The sequence below is a fragment of the Scylla paramamosain genome, chromosome 22, assembly GCF_035594125.1.
Source record: "Scylla paramamosain isolate STU-SP2022 chromosome 22, ASM3559412v1, whole genome shotgun sequence".
Taxonomy (NCBI): domain Eukaryota; kingdom Metazoa; phylum Arthropoda; class Malacostraca; order Decapoda; family Portunidae; genus Scylla; species Scylla paramamosain.
This window is the reverse complement of record NC_087172.1, coordinates 18,832,481-18,856,840: the sequence shown is the minus strand read 5'-3', so window position 1 is coordinate 18,856,840 and position 24,360 is coordinate 18,832,481. Positions and strand designations below refer to the sequence as shown.

The 24,360-nt window shown below is 40.9% G+C and overlaps 1 protein-coding gene across 1 annotated transcript in view; it reads right to left on the bottom strand.

The window, feature by feature from the left end:
• Positions 1 to 20,361, bottom strand: part of LOC135111736 (ataxin-7-like protein 1) — a 32,650-nt gene extending 12,289 nt beyond the window's left edge. Inside the window, exons 1-5 of the mRNA XM_064025406.1 lie at positions 20,115 to 20,361; positions 19,901 to 19,969; positions 10,251 to 10,355; positions 1,406 to 3,693; positions 222 to 515 (exon numbers count right to left, since the gene is read on the bottom strand). Of these exons, the coding sequence (XP_063881476.1) occupies positions 222 to 515; positions 1,406 to 3,693; positions 10,251 to 10,355; positions 19,901 to 19,969; positions 20,115 to 20,202 (2,844 nt within the window). The 5' untranslated portion in view covers positions 20,203 to 20,361. The remainder of the gene's footprint in view (positions 1 to 221; positions 516 to 1,405; positions 3,694 to 10,250; positions 10,356 to 19,900; positions 19,970 to 20,114) is intronic.
• Between the last annotated feature and the right edge of the window lie 3,999 nt (positions 20,362 to 24,360).

The window sequence follows — 24,360 nt, the reverse complement described above, 5'->3', positions numbered from 1 at the left end:
ACAATTGAGAGAAGTGAGTCTATGAAAGAAGAGAATTCTATCAAAAGTAACACAACAAAAAACTTATATACTGATACTCAGTTTTAATATGGCAACACCACAATTGTAATGAGAGAAACGGATGACATCAATCAATGGAGAGTGAACATTAGTGGTGATCGTTAAAGAGGAACAAGTTAGTGGCTAAGAAAAAACTCCAGGTAAACAAGGTGGTAACTCACAGCAAGAGGCTTGGGCGGCTCTCGGACATAAAAATTATCTGCAGGTACCAGGGCCGGAGGAATCCTAGAGGTGGGCGGCCAATATGCAGGTGAGGGGGGCGCAGGGTGCGATGGGGTGGTGGGGGGATCCATGGGGTGGTGTATGGGGGGGTTGGGAGAAGGGTCACCCGGAGACACTAAAGTGGTCGCGTTGCCCCCCAATGATTTAACCAGGAGAGGAGAGGTGGCCGCCGGCCCTCCTACCATTCCTCCACTACCAGTGGTGGCCATGGCCGGCCCCCGCGGCGGCGTGCCCTGCAACACACGTCATCATGCCAACCAACACAGCACACAAAACAAACTCAGGGTCCTTAATGGATGTTTTTCCTAGCTTAGAAAAAATAATAAGTTATTCATTAATCCATCAGGTATGTCTCCTGTGGGTGTTTCCTCACTGTGGCGTGTGAGGAGGAAACTGCCCATGACATAAACCAACAGGGGGTGAAAACAATTAGAACACCAAATTTCACAGCTCTTACTGAGGATATTCAAGACTAGTGGGTGCTATATCCAGCCAAAAAAATCATGAACAGGAAATGTTACAAAATCAAGTTAGAGGTAGAACTGTATTAGCAAAGGGACAGGTGTTCAGCAGCAAAAAGGGGAGTAAGGAGGGACAACACAGCAAAATGAAAACTTATTCCCCTCCTTTAATAGCACAAAGTATTTATGAGATCATATCCACTTTTACCATCTAGAAAAATATATATCACACAAGATTGAGAGAATATTACTCAGTGATAATGTATTTGATCCCCTTTTCCACCTCTGCCCTTATTATATCACTCGGTGGAGAGGAGAGGAAACAATAAGAGTGGAACAGAGCAGAGAGAGAGAGAGAGAGAGAGAGAGAGAGAGAGAGAGAGAGAGAGAGAGAGAGAGAGAGAGAGAGAGAGAGAGAGAGAGAGAGAGAGAGAGAGAGAGAGAGAGAGAGAGAGAGAGAGAGAGAGAGAGAGAGAGAGAGAAATAACACAGCCACTATTGGCATCACAGCACACCAAAGATCTAAAAACAGGTAAGAGATAGAAGGACAGAAGCAAAACAGAAGAAAGAGGTGGAGACAGAAGCAGGGATCCCACTCAAGGGAGATGGAGGCAACACAGCACCACCAGAAGCAGCAGAGAGACAGACAGCACTTCACTCACCTGGATAAGCCCTGTAGCAGAGTCTGGAGGCTTGGCAGCTTTGCTCTGTGCCTCCTTGGCCGCCCGGTGCTCCAGAAGGAGATCATCAAACTTTTTGGAGCGTCCAGGGACAGCACGGCGGAGGGAGAGGGAGTGTGCCTTGCAGGTGAGAGAGCGAGTGCACGGCTTCCCAGTCTCCGCCACCACCACACCACAGTGCACCTCGGCATCATACTCCCGGTCCTTCAGGGGCAGCAGTTTCCGCTCCCCTGGCTTTTTCTTTTTGCTTGACTTTTTGGGTGAGGGAGTGGGAGGAGCTGGGGTGAGGGCGGAAGACCCAGAGGAGGAGGAAGAGGATGATGAGGATGAGGATGAAGACGAGGATGAGGATGAGGAGGACGAGGTGGTGGTGTGTTGACTGGGGGTATGTGTTGGTGTGTGTGCTGGAGTGTGTGTTGGGGTATGGGAGGGGGTGTGGGCTTGGGAGGAGGAGGTGGCAGGCCCTGGGGACACCAACTGTGATCCACCTGAGGTCACCACCGGGTTCTTCAAGGTGGCAGCCAGGGTGGGCATGGATATAGAAGGCTGGGAGGCAGTGGTGCTGACAGCTGCCTGTGCACCAGCTCCAAGCACTACGGTGATGGCCTGGCTGGAGGTGCCTAGGGTGGTGGCCACTGTGTGTGAGGCTGTGGTTGGAGCAGGGACTGGGGAGGGGGTTGGGGGAGCAGCAGTCACACTTAGAGATGAAGATGGAGTTGGTGTGGTAGCTGGCTGTTGCAAGAGTCCAGCTAACTGGGACTCCAGCCCAGTGTTCCCGCTCTGACACAGCTGGGTAATGGAATTCACTGCATTGGTAAGTTCGTCGCACTGAGACGATATCTTTTCTATTTCATCAAAACTAAATGACTCAACAGGTACTTCAATAAGGTCAGACTGTGTGGTGTACTGCCCTTGAGGGTCTGCCGCTGCTGCTGCCGCCACTGCCACCCCTTCTAGGTTGTGCCCACAGGCGTCGGTTTCAGACAGCACTTCATTGGTGATCTGCTCCAGCACTGGCATGGACAGCTGTTCACTGTTGTAGCGCTGTGGCAGCACCTTCTCTATGCTGAGCTCTGGGGGCTCTGCTGTGTGGTCCACATATGTGCCATGGTTGACAGTGGCTGTTGGCTGATCAACATAGGCAAGACCACCGCTCTCATTTAAGTAGCACTGAGAATTGCCAGGAAGAACTGTCTGTGTGAGGTCAGAGGTTTCCGGCGTGGCATTGAGCACCGCATTGAGGTCAGACTCACTGACGGTGGCCAGGAGGTCAGCCTGAATCTGGTTCAGTGTGGCCATGGACATGTGACTCATGGGCACTGGCACTGATCCCATGGCTGGTGAGTTGACCAGCATGCCCTGTCTGGCACCTAGGCTCCCTCCACCAGTGGTAACACTCCCAGCAGCCTGGCCCTGTGCCTCCACAATGTCGTGTGACCCCACCAGGCCAGGGTCCATCTCCATGGTGGGGCCGGGTAAGAGGTTTTGAGAGGCTGTCAGTGCCTCAGCCTCTGCCTGCAGCATGGCTGATATTTTATTGACTTCCTCCTCAACACTGGATGCATTCTGACCCAGCAAGGGGATGCCTACCACTGTGCCACCTCCCATGGTAGGTGAGGGACCACTCATGGCCACCAGCCCCTGGTGCTGGACGCTGGGGCAGGACACACTGGGCGGCCCAACACTGGGTGGCCCAACACTGGGTGGTCCCACACTGTGTGGACCAATGCTAGGTGGCCCCACACTGGGTGGTCCTATACTGGGAGGACCAATGGTGGAAGGTGGCCCTGCATGTGTGGGAGGGTGTGGCAGACTGTGGTGGGGAGGCTCTGGTGGGGCCGGGGGAGGCAGGGCTGTAGGCAAGGACTGGGGAGGTGGTACAAGGTCTATCCCCCCATCCATGTCCTCTTCCACTGTCACCTCTGTCTTGAGAGAAACCACGGACAGGCCAGCAGGGGAAGGCAAGAGGTCACAGCCGGGAGAGTCGGCAGAGCCCCCCACTCTGTTGCTGCTGCTGACACTGCTGACACTGATGCTGGCACTACTGCAACTGCTATTGCTGTTGCTGCCGTTGGTGCCTGGATCCCCGGAGATGTGGGCTGAATGGCCCCCTCCGAGTGTGTCGCTGTCAATCCGTCCCTCAAGCTTCACCACAGGGTTGGTGTGGGAGCGGCTGCGAGCTTTGCCCACTTTGTTGCTGCCAGAAGATACAGACGCTCGAGTACCTCCGGACAACTTGACAGGGGAGATCACCCCACCGTGTCGAAGTTCTGAAAAAAAACCCCACTGTGAGTAAAGGCCTCTGTGGTGCTGCTGGCGAACATAAGGAGCTTCGGGAGTGTCTGTGGTGTGCTAGGTCAGATGGAGAGACTAGGCTGAAAGGTGGGACCTGCAGGACCAAACAGCTCTATGAGGTTTGATGTATTACAATGTGTGACATGGAAGAGTTCAAAGTCACAGTTCAAGGATATAAAAGACTCAGTAATGTTGCACATGACAATTCAGATATGAGTTGTCAGGTACAAACACACAAAGCAATGAGTACTTTTAATTTGTGTTATAGAAACCAGGTTCAACAAAGGCTAATCTTTTCCCTTACTCTGTTTGATTCTCAAAGTAAAGAGTAACCTTCAATGATGAAATGCTTTTCTTTCTCATGATAAACAAATCTACAGAAATCAGACACATTTACAATCCAGTATAATATCAGTGCATCACCTTGAAGCCCAGGCAAAATGTGGCTGACGATGAAGCTTGTAATTCCACTCTTTGTCCCTCACTCCACTTTCCACACATCTTCAGTCCTGCCACACAACCACAATTACCAGACCATTTATCCATTTTTAGAAAACAGGAATTACCAGAATCGGATGTTTTTAATCACCTAGATGTGAATCCTGGGAGCCTCATAGTAATTCACCACTCAGCTGATTTGTTTTAAATGTCAGTGTAAGTGTTGTGTAGTGAGTTGGACTTTATGCAACAGCTGCTGTGAGCACTTCTCCCTCTCTACTTGTCCCTCTTTATATTCACATAATTATTTGTTCCACTTTATTGCAATTTTCACCTATTACCATGCTAAAAAGGTCAGCAAACATGAAAAGGAAAGACAATCTACTTCAAATTTCAAAACATTCCATACTTCCTTACATCAAATAGGTCAGCAAACATAAAAAGGAAAGGCAAAGTCTACTTCAATTTTCAATATACAGTAGAACCTCAGTTACTGAATGTCTCTCTTTTCAACAATCAGTTTTAGAACAAAAACTTTAACTCCCAATTGCTTCGGTTGCCGTACCATAATTTGGTTTTCAAGGTTACTTGATTTCAAATACTGCAAGACATAGCAAAAGCTGCCATTTATTACTAATTTATAGTTTCTATAAATATTTCCTTCATTTATATATATTTGGAGGAGAGAGACAGAGGGTAAGACAGTAATTCAATCTTTAAAATAAGTGAAATGTGATCCCGTTGAAAAACCTCGATGTAAACAAACAAGGTTCGGCACTCAGGAGTAGTCCCAAGTCTCCTGTAGCTCTCTCTATGACCCACAACATCATCATTACTGCAAAACTGCATTTTCCCAGTAGCTTTTCCCAGCAGCAAGATGTCGTGGTGTTATGATCACCTTTTTGGCGGTGAGTGGGTGTCACTCTGTAAGGCTTCCCTCACTAGATTGGTGACAAAGAGAATGCCTGCATGGTCTAAACAATATCTTTTGATGAGTTCTGTGTCCATAAGTTCATTCAATACATCCTTTCGGGATAAAAAAAATTTTTAAGCTAGAAATGTTGTGGAGCGTCCATCTTAGCAATGGAAGCGTCAGTCATTACTCGATAAGATGTGGTGGACAGGTGTCTAAGAACAGATTAATCTATTTCACATTGATTCCTATGGGGAAAATAGTTTCAGTTTTCGAACATTTTGGATTTCAAACGGCATTCAGAAACTAATTAAGTTTGAAAACCGAGGTTCCAATGTATTATGCTTCCTTATTTTCTAATATTTTTCAAATTCCAGCTTCAATCCCTAAAATGTTCACCCATACAGGCCCTAACCCACAATGCTCTCAATAACCATAGCGACGAGATGCATCCCAAACTTTAACTTATATCTCAAGTTGGTGATTGACCCTCATTAACTGTATTACAAGATCTTTTTACTGCCTCCACCAGTTTCCACACACCACACATGAATACTTACCATTAACTTTTATTTGCTGATTTTATTACTGAAAGTTTACAGAACCACTAGAATCTCCCTTTACTTTGCTTTTAAACATGTCATCTCTTGAATCCCTGATGCCAATAAGCATAGCTCCTTAACCCTCTGAATGTGGTACTGCCTTGTACTCTTATTCAAAGGCTGAGATTACATAATTTTACTATATCACAGGGGGTGTCTTAAAATAATAGTTTAATAAAATCCCCCGTCTAAAAGCATACAGTTTCATTATGATTTTGAGTTAAAATGGACTAATTTAATATGTTCCAAGAAATAACACGGTTAAATGAAAACATGATCTGTGAAGCCTTCTCAACTACCATAATTGTATATCTTATTACTTATTGAAAAATCATAAGCTTCATCTGTAAATATCAGTGATTAATAATTTTTGCCTTTACAATACTTAACTTGAACTTTACAATACTACCTTGAACAAAATCCCTTTGTCTTACTAATTACTGAGGCCTCGCTGGTAATCTACTGACCTTGTGTTTAGCATCAGTCTCCTGCCAGAGTTCAATCCCCAGCGACCTCTCATGGCCATAGGCAAGAGTAACTAATCTTCATTATATTCATTTGTGATTTATTATGAAAGAACTAATGAAAGGGAAAGGGCCTCCATATGACCTCCTGCTGGACAACAGTATTTTCAGGTTAGGGTCTATCCCACTCTTAATTAAATTTCTCAGTATTTTAAAGGTGGCCATGACTAAGGTATGGTAAGACAACAATTTAATGCTAGAAATCTAATATGGTACCAGTTTTTATCTTATATTACCACCACAAAAAACTGAGTATGGTATCAATTACCCCATGTCATTTCTCACAGCAGATCCAGAGCATTAGTGTGACTAGTTACTTTCTAGCTCTCTTAAGAAAACAAGTCATGATGGATACTGATCTCATCTAATCTCATAGACTGTATGACATTACTCTCCTTACTATGAAAAATGACAAGAAAGAAATTATTTTGAGAAATGTGTGAAGAAAGAAAGATAAGGTAGTAAAGTAGACAGAATACTGAAGGAAATATCAACAATAGCAAGTCAGCCATTGTTATCTTTTCATCACACACACACACACACACACACACACACACACACACACACACACACACACACACACACACACACACACAAAGCACTGCTGGCCACCTGTTCATATCTGTCAGACTCAAATGCCACCTGTGTATTTTGCAGGTGTGGTTATCCGACTTACATACATCCCTGTGGACAAAGATGTGGATGTCTTTACATGTGTGTACAATGGTGTTGTGTGTATTCAACAACTATCAGCTGGTCATGATAGGGACAAGTAATAACACAGCCACATCTATGCCAATCTAATTATTGACTTAATTCTTAAAGTGGAAATAGTTACTTCATTTATTTATGTGTGATCTGCATGAGAGAGAGAGAGAGAGAGAGAGAGAGAGAGAGAGAGAGAGGAGAAGGAGAGAGAGAGAGGAGAGGAGAGAGAGAGGAGAGAGAGAGAGAGAGAGAGAGAGAGAGAGAGAGAGAGAGAGAGAGAGAGAGAGAGAGAGAGAGAGAGAGAGAGAGAGAGAGAGAGAGAGAGAGAGAGAGCACATGGGTGGAAGTGTTGATAAGTGGAGGCAGAAAATAACCAATATGGAAAAAATAACTCGGCTATAGTATTTTACTTCAACATCACTAGTACTGCAAAAAATATCACTAAAGAAAATCATAAGCAAAGAAACCATTGTCTACATGAGAAATCAGGTAATTGAAACACTTAGGTATTCCTCCTTGAACTCCTACAAACCTTGCAAAGCCCTAACAACCACTGTCTGACACATACATCCTATACATCATATTGATAACTAACTTTCTAGGTACTCTTAAAGCTTTGATTGCTACAGCTTCTTCTTACCTTAATATTATTGTCTTGTGTAGTTTAGATGAAGATTTTGAAAGACTAAGCATACACCAAAAGGTATCATCAAATATCTAGTGGCGTTTTTTTAGTATTTATAACAATTTCTAATGAGTAAAATTGCCCAAGAGATTGCTTAAAAAAAAAAAAAATAAATTGTGCATGCTATTAGCAGTCAAAGGGTTAAAGCTTACAATGAAGCTGTTTAGCAATTCAAGACATGAGGTACTCAACCTCTGCAAATTCTAATACAGTGCAACTCTTCCACCACAATCACTAAATGATACACCTCTACCTCATAACATTCCATCAACACTGCCTCCTCCTATACTCCATCTAGCCAAGCCTTAATCACACCACAGAGAGATGTCATACAAGTCTCACACTGTGGTGCTTTTCCAACACTGACTCATATCCACCTGCTAACCTTGCATAAACATCACCTCCTTACTCTAACTCTTTCTCATCCCACAACACCACAACACAAAATGATCACACAAGCTGTACTATTCCCTGAACACACCCATCAACTGATCCACCTCCACTTGCTAACCTTGCACAAACATTCCCTCTCCTTACACAACCATCAAGTGATCCATCTCCACCTTGATATTACACTGATGATACCACCCTGCACTTTTCCACATCTTTTCACAAACATCTAACCCTTCAGGAAGTAAGTAGTTCTCACCACAGAACGCCTAACTTCTGATCTTTCTAAAATTTCTGATTGGGGCAGAGCAAACTTAGTATTGTTCAATGCCTCAAAAACTCAATTCCTCCATCTATCAACTCAACACAACCTTCCAAACAACTATCCCCTCTTCTTCAAAGACACTCAACTGTCCCTCTCTTATACACTGAACATCTTCAGTCTGTCCTTTACTTATAATCTAAACTGGAAACTTCACATCTCATCTCTAGCTAAAACAGCTCCTATGAAGTTAGGTGTTCTGAGATATCTCTGCCAGTTTTTCTTACCCTTCCAGCTACTAACTCCATACAGGGGCCTTATCCATCCATGTATGGACTATGCTTCACATGTCTAGGGGGTTCCACTCATACCGCCCTTCTAGGCAGGGTGGAATCAAAAGCTTTTCATCTCATCAACTCCTCTCCTCTAACTGACTGTCTTCAGCCTCTTTCTCATAACTGCAATATTGCATCTCTTGCTATCTTCTACCACTATTTTCATGCTAACTGCTCTTCTGATCTTGCTAACTGCATGCCTCCTCTCCTCCCATGGGCCTCACTGCACAAAACTTTCTTCTTTCTCTCACCCCTATTCTGTCCACCTCTCTAATACAAGAGTTAACCAGTATTCTCAATTATTCATCCCTTTCTCTGGTAAACTCTGGAACTCCCTGCCTGCTTCTGTATTTCCACTTCCTATGACTTGAATTCCTTCAAGAGAGAGGTCTCAAGACACTTATCCTTCGTTTTTGACTACCACTTTGGACCCTATTTGGGGACCGGCATCTCAGTGGGCTCATTTCCTTTTTTTTTTTTACTGGATTTTTGTTGCCCTTGGCTGAAGCCCCTCTGGTTAGAAAAAAAAAAAAAAAAAAAAGTTAACCTTGTATAAACATTACCTCTCCTTACTCTTTCTCATCCTACCACATCATAAGATGAGAAATCACACAATCTGTACTATACCTTTACCACAATCATCAACTGATCTATCTCCATCTGTTCACCTTACATTAACATTTTCTTTCTCACTTTTACGTCTGGCTTCCCTAGTCTATGATGGCTAGGAAGGTGCCTACTACTAATGAACGATTTTGGATGTAGCGTTTGGGAACTGTTAACTCCTCCAATACCCCCAGTCCATGCCTCAATTCACAAGCAGAGAGGTCACACAGCACACATGACACTTACACTTAACAGTACATTGCAAATGTTCATATGTTTCAATCAGAACAACACACTTCCCCAGTGTTATCACAATGACCATCACAAGTGACCATGAATATGCTGTGCCATGGATTGTCATCACAATGAACTGTATAAGTGTGCAGTAGGGTTGTGTTTCCTTATTAGTATAACTTACAAGTGTGGTTTAGAAGCGGAGATATGAGGGAATGTTTGTGAGAATTATTGAGTAGAAGTGTGTGTGTGTGTGTGTGTGTGTGTGTGTGTGTGTGTGTGTGTGTGTGTGTGTGTGTGTGTGTGTGTGTGTGTGTGTGTGTGTGTGTGTGTGTGTGTGTGTGTGTGTGTGTGTGTTGTGTGTGTGTTATGTGTGTTTCAACTATCCACCTCTGCACAAGATATCTACCATGTAAAAACACAGAGAATTGTTGAAGAAGATCATTCAACTTAAAAGTATAGTGCCTATACACACTTAAGTCCCTACATTTCCAGCTCCAACATGAAGACCTCACCTACTGACCTATGCATACATCCAGGCACAACTTTCATATACAGGAGTGAGGGACATTTACCACTCATGAAATAGAAAACATATATAATAAATAAATCCAAAACTCATTCCTCAAAATTTCATATGGTTCACACAGGTAGGAAAATCAGGACGAAAATGGGAACTCAGAACTGGATCTTCATTTCTCATTTGCTCGACCACAAAATTGAAAAGGTCAGTTTAAAAAAATTCAATGAGGCAACGCAAAACAATGTCAGCCTTGGAAAGAGAGGCTCCAATAATTACCTTACAAAAGAGGTCAAGATTAGCCTCAAATTTTACCTATGTGCTGCTTAAGTGCCTGAGGCTTTATGGCGTGTCCACATACGTCACAGACCACAAGGTAGAAGTCTTCCCAGCGCGGACAGTAACCATAGATCGGCATCTCTGAAAAGTGAAGGCAAAAGGTAAGTCCTGGTGAGGATTGTACTGAGTCACAGAAAGAGAAAGTTTACAAAAGTATGTATTATGCTACCTGACATAAAGAGTAAGTTTATAGGAATATGTATTATGTGAACTGACATTAAAGGTAAGTTCACATGAATATGTATAATAAGAAATAAAGTAAAATATTAGTTCAAGACTATGTATGACTAAAAAAAAAGCCCACAAGAATATACACTGAAGAGATGTATTGGTTGTAAGGAAATAACAATAACATTCACAGATTTTACAATAGCTAATAACCCCCAAAATGCATAAAATGCATGACACCTTACAGTTTATGCCTATAAAAACATTCTACTTTAGTTGTCAATTTTGTAAAGATGATAAAATGTTCACCAACAGAATGATAACAACAAAGGCTGAACTGATAGCATTTATACCAAACACAGACACACACTGAAGTCCAAGGAGGAAGAGAACATTATACTAGGTGATAACAGGATAAATAACTTTCATTCCAGCACAGCAAATGATAAGGAGTGATGACACAAATGTGAACACATACAATATTACAGAGGCAGAATGATGCAGCCCTCATAACACCAGAGCAGCTGATAACAAGGAAAGATGTAATCCTCACTCCAACACTGCTGCAGATAAGATGATTAGAATGAAGGATGGGAGATGCATATGAGCACAGCTAATGATAAGTATTGCTGTGTGTCCTCATAGCAATGCAGCAGTTGATAAGATAAAAGGATGTAATCTGCACACCACTACAGCATCACAAAATGCCTGACTGCTGTACTCACCGTTATGATACTAAACACTAAACAGACAACAGAAAATTTATGAATATTCTATTTGTGAATTTTTTTAAATTACAAGGAAACGAATCTTGTTTGTCTTGCATAAATGTGTAATTCTCATTTATAAATAGAAATCTCATAAAATTCAACTAAAAGTACTGAGTGTATGAAATAAAAAAAACTCAAAATCAACAACTGAACTTTTAATTTCAATAAATATTTCTGAGGAAGGCGACTCCATAAATCAAGATTCTGTTGTACCATCTTCAGTTTTACAGTACTACCAGCACAAATATTACCTCAATAAAAAGACACCCATCTATCTGTCTGCTTGTTAAAACACTTGTCCCAAGAAATTCCCACAAAGGACATGTGGCCATGGCAGACAAGCATCTTCTTCCTTTTGTTGATAAATTCCATCCTTACACACTCCAGTCCACCTCCATCTCTAAAGCTCCAGCACCTTATCTTCCTATCTTAAACAGTTATCTTCTTCCACCCAGTGTCTAGCATTCTCTTAACAGCTTCATCCATCTTATCTCACTCTCACCTCTTCTCTGCAGGTGAGCAAACCATCTTAGGGAGTCAACTTTCACTATCTGCTTCATTCAACAACCCTTCCCTACTCCCACACCAGACATGTCAAATCTTCCCTTTACACTTTCACTACTCTCACCTTCCAATACACAACCACAAGCACCTCTCACATAACCCATTACTATTGCTCAGATCCATCTTTGACTTTAACTCTACATGTAAACATCACCAAAAGCATGTGGATGAATGAGTAAACTCCACATTAATGCACCTTACAAGAAACTAATAATGTCACTTAACAAAACATAATGGTCTCATAGTTGTGCTTAATGTATGACCAAGTGTACAACTATTCAGCACTGGCACACTTACACACTTTCCCACTTAAACTTAGTGCCACCCTGACCTACATTACACTTCAAGTTCAGGCCAAGGCTACGACCCTGCCCTTCACCTTCCTGCTTTGCCCTCCTTCATGTTGGTTCCTCTCTAGATTGTGCAATGATGCTCTCCTCTCCTCTCTCTCTTAACCCTGAGTCTATTCTACTGTGCTACTAATAGCTCAGATTGGCAATATGGTAAGGACTCTTCACAATTTGTCTGCCGTTGCCTGCCTTGCTCTCCCGCCGGATGTTGTCTGTTTACAGTATATGGATGCTCTATTATTCTCTTAAATAGCTTTATGTCTATTCTGTGCTATAACTACCTGCTTAGTTTGGTTATACGCTTGACTCTATTTCCTCTCTTCTGCTCTCCCTGACAGATGTTCTCTGCTAACAGTATAACAAAATGGACATTCTACTGCTCTCTTAAATAGCCTTGCCAATTCAGTGTTACAACTACTATGTTTTCTATCTCTGCTGCTCTCTATGCTGGCTGTTGTTCCCTAACTGTAGTCTACTGTTTTCTTAAATAGCCTCTCATGTAAATTCTATGCCAGAATTATTAGCTTGGATTGGTTATACAATAGACTGTTTTCTGTCTCTTCTGCTTTCCATGTTGGCTGTTGTCCCCTGACTGACACTATCACATATGGATGTTTTCCTCCTGGACTAACTTACTTAAGTGTGTCCTGTGCAGCACCATCTAGATTAGTTTGGTAGCAAGCTTGAAACTCTCATAGAAAGCATCATGTAAGGTGAGTGAATTACCAAGACAGAAGAGGAGGATAATCAAAATTGTCTTGTTAATTAGTAGCAGATTTAAACTTCACTTCATTTGATGGTGTGCAAAAGACTTAGCTTGAAGTTTACTTCATGTGTGAGAAGGAAAGTGTAACAGCCCACCTCTTAGCAAAAATTACATGCTTGTGATAGTCCTAACTAATATAACAGACACCATCTTTACAAAAAAACACTATGAAACAAAATAAAAGAAAAACTTTGACCCAAACCAATTACTGTCAAGCACAGACTAAAAATTCATTTCCTAATGCTAAGACATACAATTCAGCCTTATATGAGGTTTGTTCTCCTCTCCCCTACAGAACTGGAGGCTCAAATATAAAGGAATTTCTCAGAAAGTGTTTGTAAGTATCTGCAGCCCCATGCCAGCTCTGTCTACAAGTAAGCACCATCGCCTTTTAGTCCAGCCTTACACCAGCTAACTGGTGATCCAGCCCAACCGCTGACTGGTTACTCTAATCATTGATTGATTGCCTTGATTGCCTTGATTGCCTAGCACATCAAGGATAATTCTGACCAATGGTACCTGAAACTTGTAGGGTAAAACATCTAGATATTCATACCCAAGCCATGATAAAATTTTAGTGTAATTTTTGGTGTTATGACATTGACCTCAAGTATAAAAAAAATAGGTAATGAAAAATTAATCATGTATATTTCAAAACTCAAGCATAAAAACTTTTAGCAAAATCATCTTATTCTGCAAAAACACCCAGTCGTTTTTCAGAAATGACAAATTTCATGACGCACCAAAAGTCAAAACATTACCTTGAGAGATGGTTGACCCTGTACCTGTAAGTCATTATCTAATCTGTTAATCCCAGTCTTCTATCATATCTCCCTATCTGATATTTTTATCACCACGGATTTTCATGTGCTAATTCATTCAGAGCATGTTTACATCTAGCTTACAAACAAACCTCCCATTCACTGCACTATCTGAGAATGCTGAGTAGCCAGGGAGAAAGAAATGGCACTTTAATTGTTTATGAGAGCAAAACAAAAGCCTCATAAGACACAGACACCAAATTTCCGGAACTGAGTGTATAGGAAGGAGACCAGAATGACAGAAACCAGAATTTTAGAAATATGAGAATACTGAAGAGAGAGAGAGAGAGAGAGAGAGAGAGAGAGAGAGAGAGAGAGAGAGAGAGAGAGAGAGAGAGAGAGAGAGAGAGAGAGAGAGAGAGAGAGAGAGAAACTTTAATTGTATGAGAGCAAATCAAAAGCTTCATTACCTCACAGAAACATCAAATTCCAAGAACTGTGCTTATGGAAACAAAAGAAACCTGAACTACAGCAGACAAGTCATTATTATAGCTGTGTATGAAAGCAAAATAAGAGCATCATTACCTCACATGCATACTGGATTTCAAGAACTGAACATATGGGAAAGAGCAAAACTAGAATAACAAAGGAATAACAAGACAAAATTTAAGCAATAGGAGAATGATGAACAGAGTGAGAAGATATAATGAGCAAAGCAAAGGCCATCTAAACCTAATCTCCTGCAGATGTGCCTCCCTAGCGAGCCTTACTTCATAAAATCAAACCAAGAATAAGTTACAAAAAGCTGGTCTTAATAATAGAGAAACTGTCACCTCCACTGTGTGTGATAATAGAACAAACAAAAAGGACAACTAACCTCACACTAACAAGTTTTTACCTCACAGGCACACCAGATTTCAAGAACATGCAGAACATACAGAGAGAAAAGAGGGAAATCAGAGATGTATATGAATAACAAAAAGCAAGATTTAAACAATATGTGAATGAACAGTGTGAAGACAAAATGAGCTAAGCAAAGGCCACCCAATTTCCCATAGACACACCTTTTTAATGAGTCTTACTTCACAAAATCAAGCAAAAAACATGAACACTTACAAAACAATGGTCTTAATAAGAGAGACCACACAAATTATTTATGATAACAGAACAAAATGAAGGCAAAACAAAGGCCACCTAAACCTAATCTGCCATGGATACGCCCCAATGGCGTGTCTTAATTCACAAAATCACACAAAACATGCAAACTTACAAAAACCTGGTCTTAATAATACAGAAATGGTCACCCCAACTGTGTGTGATAATACTACAATAAAAAGAGTGCCATTTAACCTCACACAGACATGTTTTTACCTGACAGGCACACCAGATTTCAAGAACTGAATGCATGAGAAAAATTAAACCAGAATTGTAGGGAAATGACAAAAAACATAACTGAAACAATATGAGAATGATGAAGAGAGAGTGTGAAAACAAAACGCACAAAGTGAAGGTCACTTAATCTTCCACAGACATGCCTTCTTAGCAAGTCTTCAATAAATCAAGCAAAAAACACAAGCACTTACAAAAACCTGCTCTTCATAATACAGAGACCATCACCCTAACTGTGCATAACAGAACAAACAAAACAAAAACAAAACAAGCAAAGCAAAGGCCACCTAATCCTAATCTCCCACGGACAAACCTTCCTTGAGTCTTACTTCACAACACAAAGGAAAAAACATGAACATGTACAAAACCTGATGTTAATAATAAAGATGCCAACAGCCTAACTGTGTGTGATAATAGAGCAAACAAAATGAAGACCACCTAACCCTATACAGATGTATCTTCCAAAAGAGTTGCTTCAAAAAACAGAATCATAAAGTCACACAGAAAAGCAGATTTTCAAAAGGCATATTACATCACTTACATTAAAAATGGTAACAAAAGTGAATAAAATGAAGGTCACATCCTCACACACACACCTTTCTAAATCAACAAGTCTTTCTTCACAAAATTACCCAAAAATTGCAAATCCACCCCCCTGCCCACACACACACACACACACACACACACACACACACACACACACTAAAAAAATTCACACTACACAAGTCATCAACCTAACTGTTCATAAGCAACAACTAATAAAGCAAATGCTATGTAACCTCCCACACACACACACTTTTCTAAATTAACTAGCCTTTCTTCACAAAATTACTCAAAAAATGCAAACACACACACACACACACACACACACACACACACACACACACACACACACACAAATAATCCTTCACATTACATAAGCCATCACCCTAATTATTCATGAGCAAATATGAATAAAACAACACCACTTAACCTAACAGACACACCTCCCTAAAGCCACGAATCTTTCTTCACAAAATTACTGAAAACCCCAAACACACTTAAAAACCCTTCACACTACAGAAGTCACCAAACTAATTGTTTATGAGCAAACACTAACAAAATGACAGCCAATTAACTCACAGACACACCTTAAAAAAAAAATCTAGCCTTTCTTCACAAAATAACCAAAAATTCTAAACACACACACAAAAAATACTACATAAGTCATCATCCTAATCATTTACAAGCAAAAAGTAATAAAACAAAAGCCACATGACCTCACAGACACCCCTTCCTAGTAAGCACCCATTTCTTCTTACGATTACACATTGGCACAAACACACAAAGACCAGTCTCCACACAACACAAACCATCACCCTAACTGTTTATGGAAGCAAAATGAGCAAAACAAAATCCTCATAGCCTGACACGGATATGTTCCCAGCAAGTAAACGTCACTTATTAAAACCACATATTAACACACATAAACACACACACTAAAAAAGGCCCCTACAGTTTTAAAAGAACACCACCATAACCATGTATATAAACAAATCAAAAGCCTCAAAACCTGACAAGGACACGCCTTTCCATTAAATAGGCGTCACTTCTCAAAATCATCATTAATACAAACATACACGAGAAAATGGTCCTTGCAACACAGAAGACACCACTGTAACCATGTATACAAACAAAAAGTCAAAACCTGACAAGGACACTTCTACAAACACACACACACACACACACACACACACACACACACACACACACACACATACACACACACACACACACACACACACACACACACACACACACACACACACACACAAAAGCTCTTTCCAACAACAAAAACACCACTATAACCACATACATGCACAAAACAAAAGCCTCATGACCTCGCACTGACACGCCCTCCCAGCAGGAACACACTAGCTCACAAGACAATACAGAAGCACAAACACACACAAAAAAAAATTGTCTTCATGATACACTAAATAAATAATCACTTCAAGGAATCTGCCTGCTGCATGCTCAGGTCCTCTCCACTCTTGTAATGAGCAACAAAACAAAGGTGATGATAACTTGGAGATGTGACGGCCAATGATGGAAAATGAGACCAACAGACAAAATGTTTACCTATTAAAAGTCAAGTCACAGCAGTAAACAAAGCAAACACAATTTCCATAACTGAAAGAAATCATAACAGCAGTAAACAAAGCAAACACAATTTCCATAACTGAAAGAAATCATAAAGTCCAATACTCAAAAGACACAAGACCAACAAGACCAACAACAAGAGGAACCAAATAACACAGAAACACAAACTCACAGCACTAAACACAGCAATTAATTTTCACACCTAAACTCACAACTGAAAGAAAAGAAATCAAATACCAATGCTCAACAGACACAAGACCAGCAAGAAGAGCCAAATAATACAGAAACAACACAAACTTGCAACACTAAACAAGGCAAACAACCATCACACCTAAACTCACAACTGAAAGATATGAAATCAAACTCTGATACTCAAAACATCAGAAACTAGCAGCAGTGAACAAAACAACCAATCACCACACCAAAACTCAAAACTGAAAGACAAAAAAAATCATCATACACGAACTCCAACACTCAACAGACAAGACCAGCAACAACAGGAGCCAAATAATACAGAAAACAAACTCACAACACTAAGCAAAACAAACCACCACCACACCAAAACTCAAAACAAACAAAAATCATACAGAAACTTCAACATTTGATAAAGACAAGACCAGCAACAACAGGAGCCAAATAATACAGAAAACACACTCACAGCAGTAAACAAGGCAAGCAACTTCTACACCTAAACTGATGACGGAAAGAATGAAAAATCTTATGATAATTCCAACACTTGACAGACAAAACCAGCAACAAGGCAGATAACTACCACACCTTAACTCACAAAAAAAAAAAAAAAACATACATGAACTACAACACTCAACAAAGACCAAATCAGCAACAGCAGGAGCAAATGAACACAAGCAACACAACAAACATGAAACGGAAAACAAAACAAATCAGCACCAAATGTTAACAAGCAATAAAAAAGAGCAAACTGACTAACAACTGAAAGAAAGAATCAAACACAAACTCCAGCACTTGGCAAACAAAACCAGAAACAGCAAAAGCCAATAACACAAACAACAGAATAACACAAAACAGAAAACAAAGCAAATGACCACCAACCTTAACAAACCATAAAAAAAAAGACCAAACTAACTAAGCAGAAACACAAAACAAAACAGAACAGTAAAATCACAAAAATATAACTTGATGAAACACAAGACAAGAACAAAACAACACAACATTTCCAGGAGAACACAGAATCAACATCCAGAAGGCTTCCATTAATACAAAACACACTCATTTATTCCCCATCATTCTTTCCCCAGCCTGAAAGAGAGAGAGAGAGAGAGAGAGAGAGAGAGAGAGAGAGAGAGAGAGAGAGAGAGAGAGAGAGAGAGAGAGAGAGAGAGAGAGAGAGAGAGAGAGAGAGAGAGAGAGAGAGAGAGAGAGAGAGAGAGAGAGAAAGTAGCCACAGTATTCATTACAGCTAACACTCACATAAAAAAATTGCAGAATCTGAACAAAATTTTAAACTAACATGGCAGTGAAAATGTATTAGTTTATTATGAAAGAAAGTATAGAGAAAAATTAATTACAAGCCTAACATATCCAAAACTAATGAATCAAAAATTTTCTCGGAATTTAATATGGAACCAAAAAGGATAGGGAAGAACAAGAAAACCAAGGTAAGGAAAAGAAAGGTGAAGAAAAGATGAAATATAAGGTAATTCAGAGTATAATCCCTCATATGAGCACCATTTGGCCGGGTTAAGGTAGGTCACGTTAGGATAGGTCAAGGCAAAGTTAGAATAGGTCAAGATAGATAAGGCATGGTTAGGATAGGTCAAGATAGGATGGGTTAAGTTGGGTAAGGTTAGTTAAGACAAGGTAAGTAAGGTAGAGTTTGGTCAGGTTAGGTTATGTGCATAGATGAGAAGGAAGAAAAGTCAAGAATAAAAAAATGAGGAAAAGTCATAAGAACATAATTTCAATCAAATTAAATTAGGTACAGTATGTTAAGGTAAAGTTTGGTTAAGTGAGTAGATGAGGAGCAGGACAAGGAAGGAAAAAACAAAACAGACCTCCATTGTGTGAAAGAAAACAAAAAAAAAAAAAAAATTGTCATGTAAACCCAATTTCAGTTAATTTAAACCAGGTGGAGACCAGGTGAAGCAAGGTGAAAAAGAGGGAGAACTAACACAGGAACAAGGAAGAAAACAATAAGAGAGGAATCCATGTAAAAAGAAAATAATAGCAATAATAATTCTGATATGAGCATAATTTGAGTTAGATATGGTCTGATCAGGTGTGGGGGGATGGGTGGGGTGAGAGGGAGGGCCACGACAGGAACAAGAAAGAAAAAGACAGGACTCCATGTAATAAAGAAAATAACAATAATAAATCAAATATGAGCATAATTTGCGTTAGATTACGCCTGCTCAGGTGTGAGGGGTAGGGGTGGGGTGAGAGGGAGGGCCACGACAGACAAGGAAGAAAAGACAGGACCCCATGTAAAAAAAAAAATAATAACAATAACAATAATAAAGAGTTAGGTTAGGCCCGGTCAGGTGTGAGGGGGGCGGGGTGGGCTAGGCAGGTGTGAGGGGTGTGGTGGTGGGTGGGAGTGGTGAGGTAAACACGGTGAGTATTGTGTTGTTTACAGCCGCCCGCCGCGACTCTCCCTCGCTCTCCCCCGCCCGCGCCTCGCTCCCCGCCGCTACTCTCCCAACTCTCCCGCCTCTCCCCACCCCTGACACACCCTTACCTTCTTTCTTAAGCCGAGTCGTCGTTGGTTCCCGCCCGGATTTCGTGCTTTCCTCATCCTCAGAGTCACCTGGGAGGAATAACAACATTAAAATTAGGACAACAAACCCAGATTTCACGTGCGAGCTCTCACTTTCCACCGCCTTAATTGGGGTTTCCAGGCGTTATTGGGCGGCTTTGGCACCACCGCCGGACCTTTAAACAATCACACTCACTTGCGGGACTACTCAAGCCAAGTCTTTCGGCCCATAAGGACCATTTTTGCCCCTCGAAATGTGTAAGGCTGTCATCCAAGGCAGCCATCTTCACTTTTTCCAATGTGACGTCATTACATTCAGGCCAAGACCGGAATGCGTACCACAACTCCCAAACACTTCCCTTATCCCACCCAAAGTCGTCGTATTTAAATAATTCCTCACTTATTTCATAACAAAGGTAATATGTGAGGTTATGTACCCTGTAAACTAGTTGCGTATTATATAAAAGGAAGTTTGTTTGGCTTTGTTGTTGTACGCATTTTGGCTCCAGCCCGAGTGACACGAGCTGAGGCGATGGTTCCCTTTGATGCCGCTCTACTGACAGCTCTCATTTATGGTACCTTTTTCTCATTTCTTTCACTTATATGCGAAGATTGTAATGTTTAGGATGAAAACCAATGGTCAAAAATACGTGCGAGGTTTTACTTTAAGACTTAGGACACCAGAATGACTGTTTCTCATACTAAACCTTTAACCGATTTCTGGCCAAATACACAACATAAAAAGGAGAAATTATTCCAGTTTTATCACTTGTATTTTACTATATGATATGAGATGGGGCAGATGGCGGGGCTGCAACAAAGAGGTCTAACATTTTTTATCCGATAATGCACAGGAAATAACCTAACCTTGAAAGACATAAAGCAGAGTACTGAGTTTGCCGCTCGTCGCGTATTGTTACTTTTCTCACATGATTGACCAATAAAATGTGGAACAATTAATTGTAAAACTCAATATGGGAGGGAAGGAGAGACCATTCATCGCGCGCCTTTATTACGCTGCCGTGCCTTGCTCTACGTGACTGGCCGGACCGCCCTCTATGGTTTATTATTGCCCTCGTGGTCTAATCCTCTTTCCCTTATGGTCTATAGTTACTGGTCTAGTCCTCGATCGGTGCCATTATCTTCTAGTCACTGGTCTAGTCCTATTACCTTTATAGTTTGCATGGCCACTGGTCTAGCCCATTAAATGTTACCTTCGTGGTCTAGTAATTGGTCTAGTCCTCTTTATCACCATCTTCCAGTTACTGGTCTAGTCCTATTGTCTTCGTGGTCTAGCTCGGTTTGGTCATATTAATTGCGTGGTCTGTTCACTGGTTTATCTTCGTGGTCTAGTCACTGGTCTGGTCCTATTATCTTCATGGTCTAGTCACTGATCTAGTCCTGTTACTCTCATGGTGTTATCACGGGTCTAGTCTCATTACTCTCATGGTCTAGTCACTGGTCTATACCGATATAATCCTATTACCTTCATGGTCTAGTCACTGGTCTAGTCCTCTACCCCTCATGGTCTAACTATTGGTCTGGTCCTCCATCTTGTCACTGGTCTAGTCCTAATATCTTCAGTCTAGGAATCAGTGGTCTAGCCCTTTTCATGGTCTAGTCAGTCTCTTTTACTATCATGTTCCAGTTCTCACTACTAACCTTATGGTCTTGTCGGTGGTCTAGTCCTCATTGTACCTTTATGGTCAAATCAGTGGTCTAGCCCAAGGTGCATATTAGTTGATAGGTCTAGTCCTCGTTACTAGATTCATACTTGACCAGCTGAGTCAAACAGTTGAGTCTAGTCCTCATTATTATTCTACAATCTATAGACACACTTCTGGCGTCAGTTATGCTTTCAGTTCAACAACGCAATGGAAATGACGTCTCATAGGAAATACTCTCGTAACACCCTTTTTCCCAAACCTGTTAATCTTCCATACAAATAAGGTGGTGTATAACAAGTACTATATACGAGGAACCTTTGAAATAATACACAAGGCTAAATAAGAATACTTTTGTCATGCGGTAGATTAGAAGTCCAGCGCGTCTTGTGGCGTACGTGAGAAATTTACGAGTTCTACGCCCCCGACCACATTCTGTAATCATGACCTTGAGCACTCATGGCTCTTCATAACCTACTACTACTACTGCATGCTATTTACACTCCTGCGCTGGTTCCTCATAATTCACTGGTGCAGGTCTACACCCCCACGCTGGTTCCTCATAATCTACTCATTCATATTCTACACTCATGGTTTCGCCTCATAACGCAGACTACCATACTATCTACACTCTAAGCTGGTTCCTCATTATCCACTCATGCATACTACTTAAACTCATGTCTCCTGTTAACTATTACTGTATGCTATCTACATCCATGCTAGTTCCTCATAATTCACTCATGCATACATTTACAACCACGCTTGTTCCTTAGTCCACTCATGCACACTATTCTACACAACTATTTGCGCCTCATCATCTCCTTTTCACTCATAGGTCTCTCATAAAGCTCTCATACTGACCACTCATAATTACGCAGGCTGGTTCCTGATAATCACCTCATAATCCATACCCACAGTGGTTCCTCATAATCCCTTCGTAGTTTACAATAGTAACCCCTCATAATCTACCACACTGGCCTCTCATAATATATCATAGTGGTCCCTCATGTATGCACAACAGCCCTTCATAATCTAACACCATTTTCCCTCATAATCTGAACATGGCCTATATCAGTGGTATCATTATTCATCATTTTTTTTTTCATAATCTACCATTCCCTTATACATTACAGTGGCCCCTCATAAATTTGCCAGTGTTCCTTCTTAATCTACTGCAATGTCTCATGATTACCATTCCTCATGTATCTAAACTAGTCCCTCATAAACTACCATGTAATCTCCCTTTATGATCTACCATAGTGGCCCCTCATAATCTACCCTTCCTTCATACACCTACACTTGTCCCTCATAAACTATCAGTCTCCCTTCACAATCTACCACAGTGGGAAGTTATAATCTATTAAGCTACTCATAATCTCTAATAATCTACCACAGTATCTTCTAATATATTAACCTAATTCTGTTCCCTCATGATCTACCACACAAGCCTCTCTTGATCCACCACACTGGTCCTGAGACACTGCATCGTCTTGGGTGCCCCTCTCAACACCATAACATCATATCTCTTTTTCATTTAGTTCTTTGTCTGCTCTGCTTTCTTGTAACATCCTTAAAATGCCATTCTGAATTTCATTTAAAAAATGGTATATGGGTTTGTATTAAGAAATGCTTTGCTAACTCACCATGACTACTTTCAAAGGCCACTAAGATGATTAGGTGGGTTCTCAAGAATGTTTCTCCAGTTAATAATCTAGAAATCTTGTCAATCTGTCACTGGAACTGTAAAAATACTCTTAAAAACTCAAAAACTTCTACTAGAGCCTTTTGAATGTAGTTGAGGTGCAGACAGAAGTGTTTCAGAATATGGTTCATCAATCAATGGATAGGGATGGTGGCAGAGTGAGATGATTGCTGTGTGCAGATGGTCTAATGTCCCACTGGCCACTTCAGAGAAGCATTGACTAATTGATCTGAAGGTGATATACAATTTTTAGCCATGGGGAGGCCTTTCACAAGAGCAAATCTTTGACCAGGGGGCAGAGTACAGCAACTTATGTCATTGTCAAGACTGTAACAATCATCAGATCCCAAGATAATTTTTGGGGCCTTTTGTATTCCTGGTCACTACATGGCTTCTTTCCTCTATTTAGGTATATTTCTGGTGCTCCAGGTTCCAAATTATCATGAATACATTAGACTCCATTTTCTTTTAAGGGTAAGCTTCCTCAGTGAGAACATGAGAGGATCCCTGCCTAGAAAAACAAAGATACATTGCATTATTATATCATATATATTACTTACTGGAGATCTTTGCTGCTGACACCAATGTAATACTCCTCCTGGACACTCATTGAAACATACTGAGAAATTGATCTGAAGGAGAGAAAAATGTTTCACCACAAGAGGCACATATCTGGAAATAATGAGACATTGATCAGGTGATAAATCTTCAACTGTGAGAGGTCATAGCCAAGAACCAGGATATCAAAGCACAGTGCCTTAATGTCAGGACCTTTATAATTTTCTGGTCCTAAGACATTTTTGGGGAACTATACTCCTGGTGCAAATAGGGACTTTTGATCCAACTGAGATATTTTTAGGGAACCACAGTTAAAATAGGCAGATAGATAACTAGACAGACTTGATGCTGAATCAGATTTTACATTATATTCCTGTACATTTCTACCAGCTTTCATCATGAACTTTGAACAATTGTAGTAGCATATTTTCTTTATAATGTGCATTGACAAGTTAACTAAGTATAACCAATGAACCATCTAAGCTCCTCTAAATAAGATGGTTCTGATGAAAAAAGGT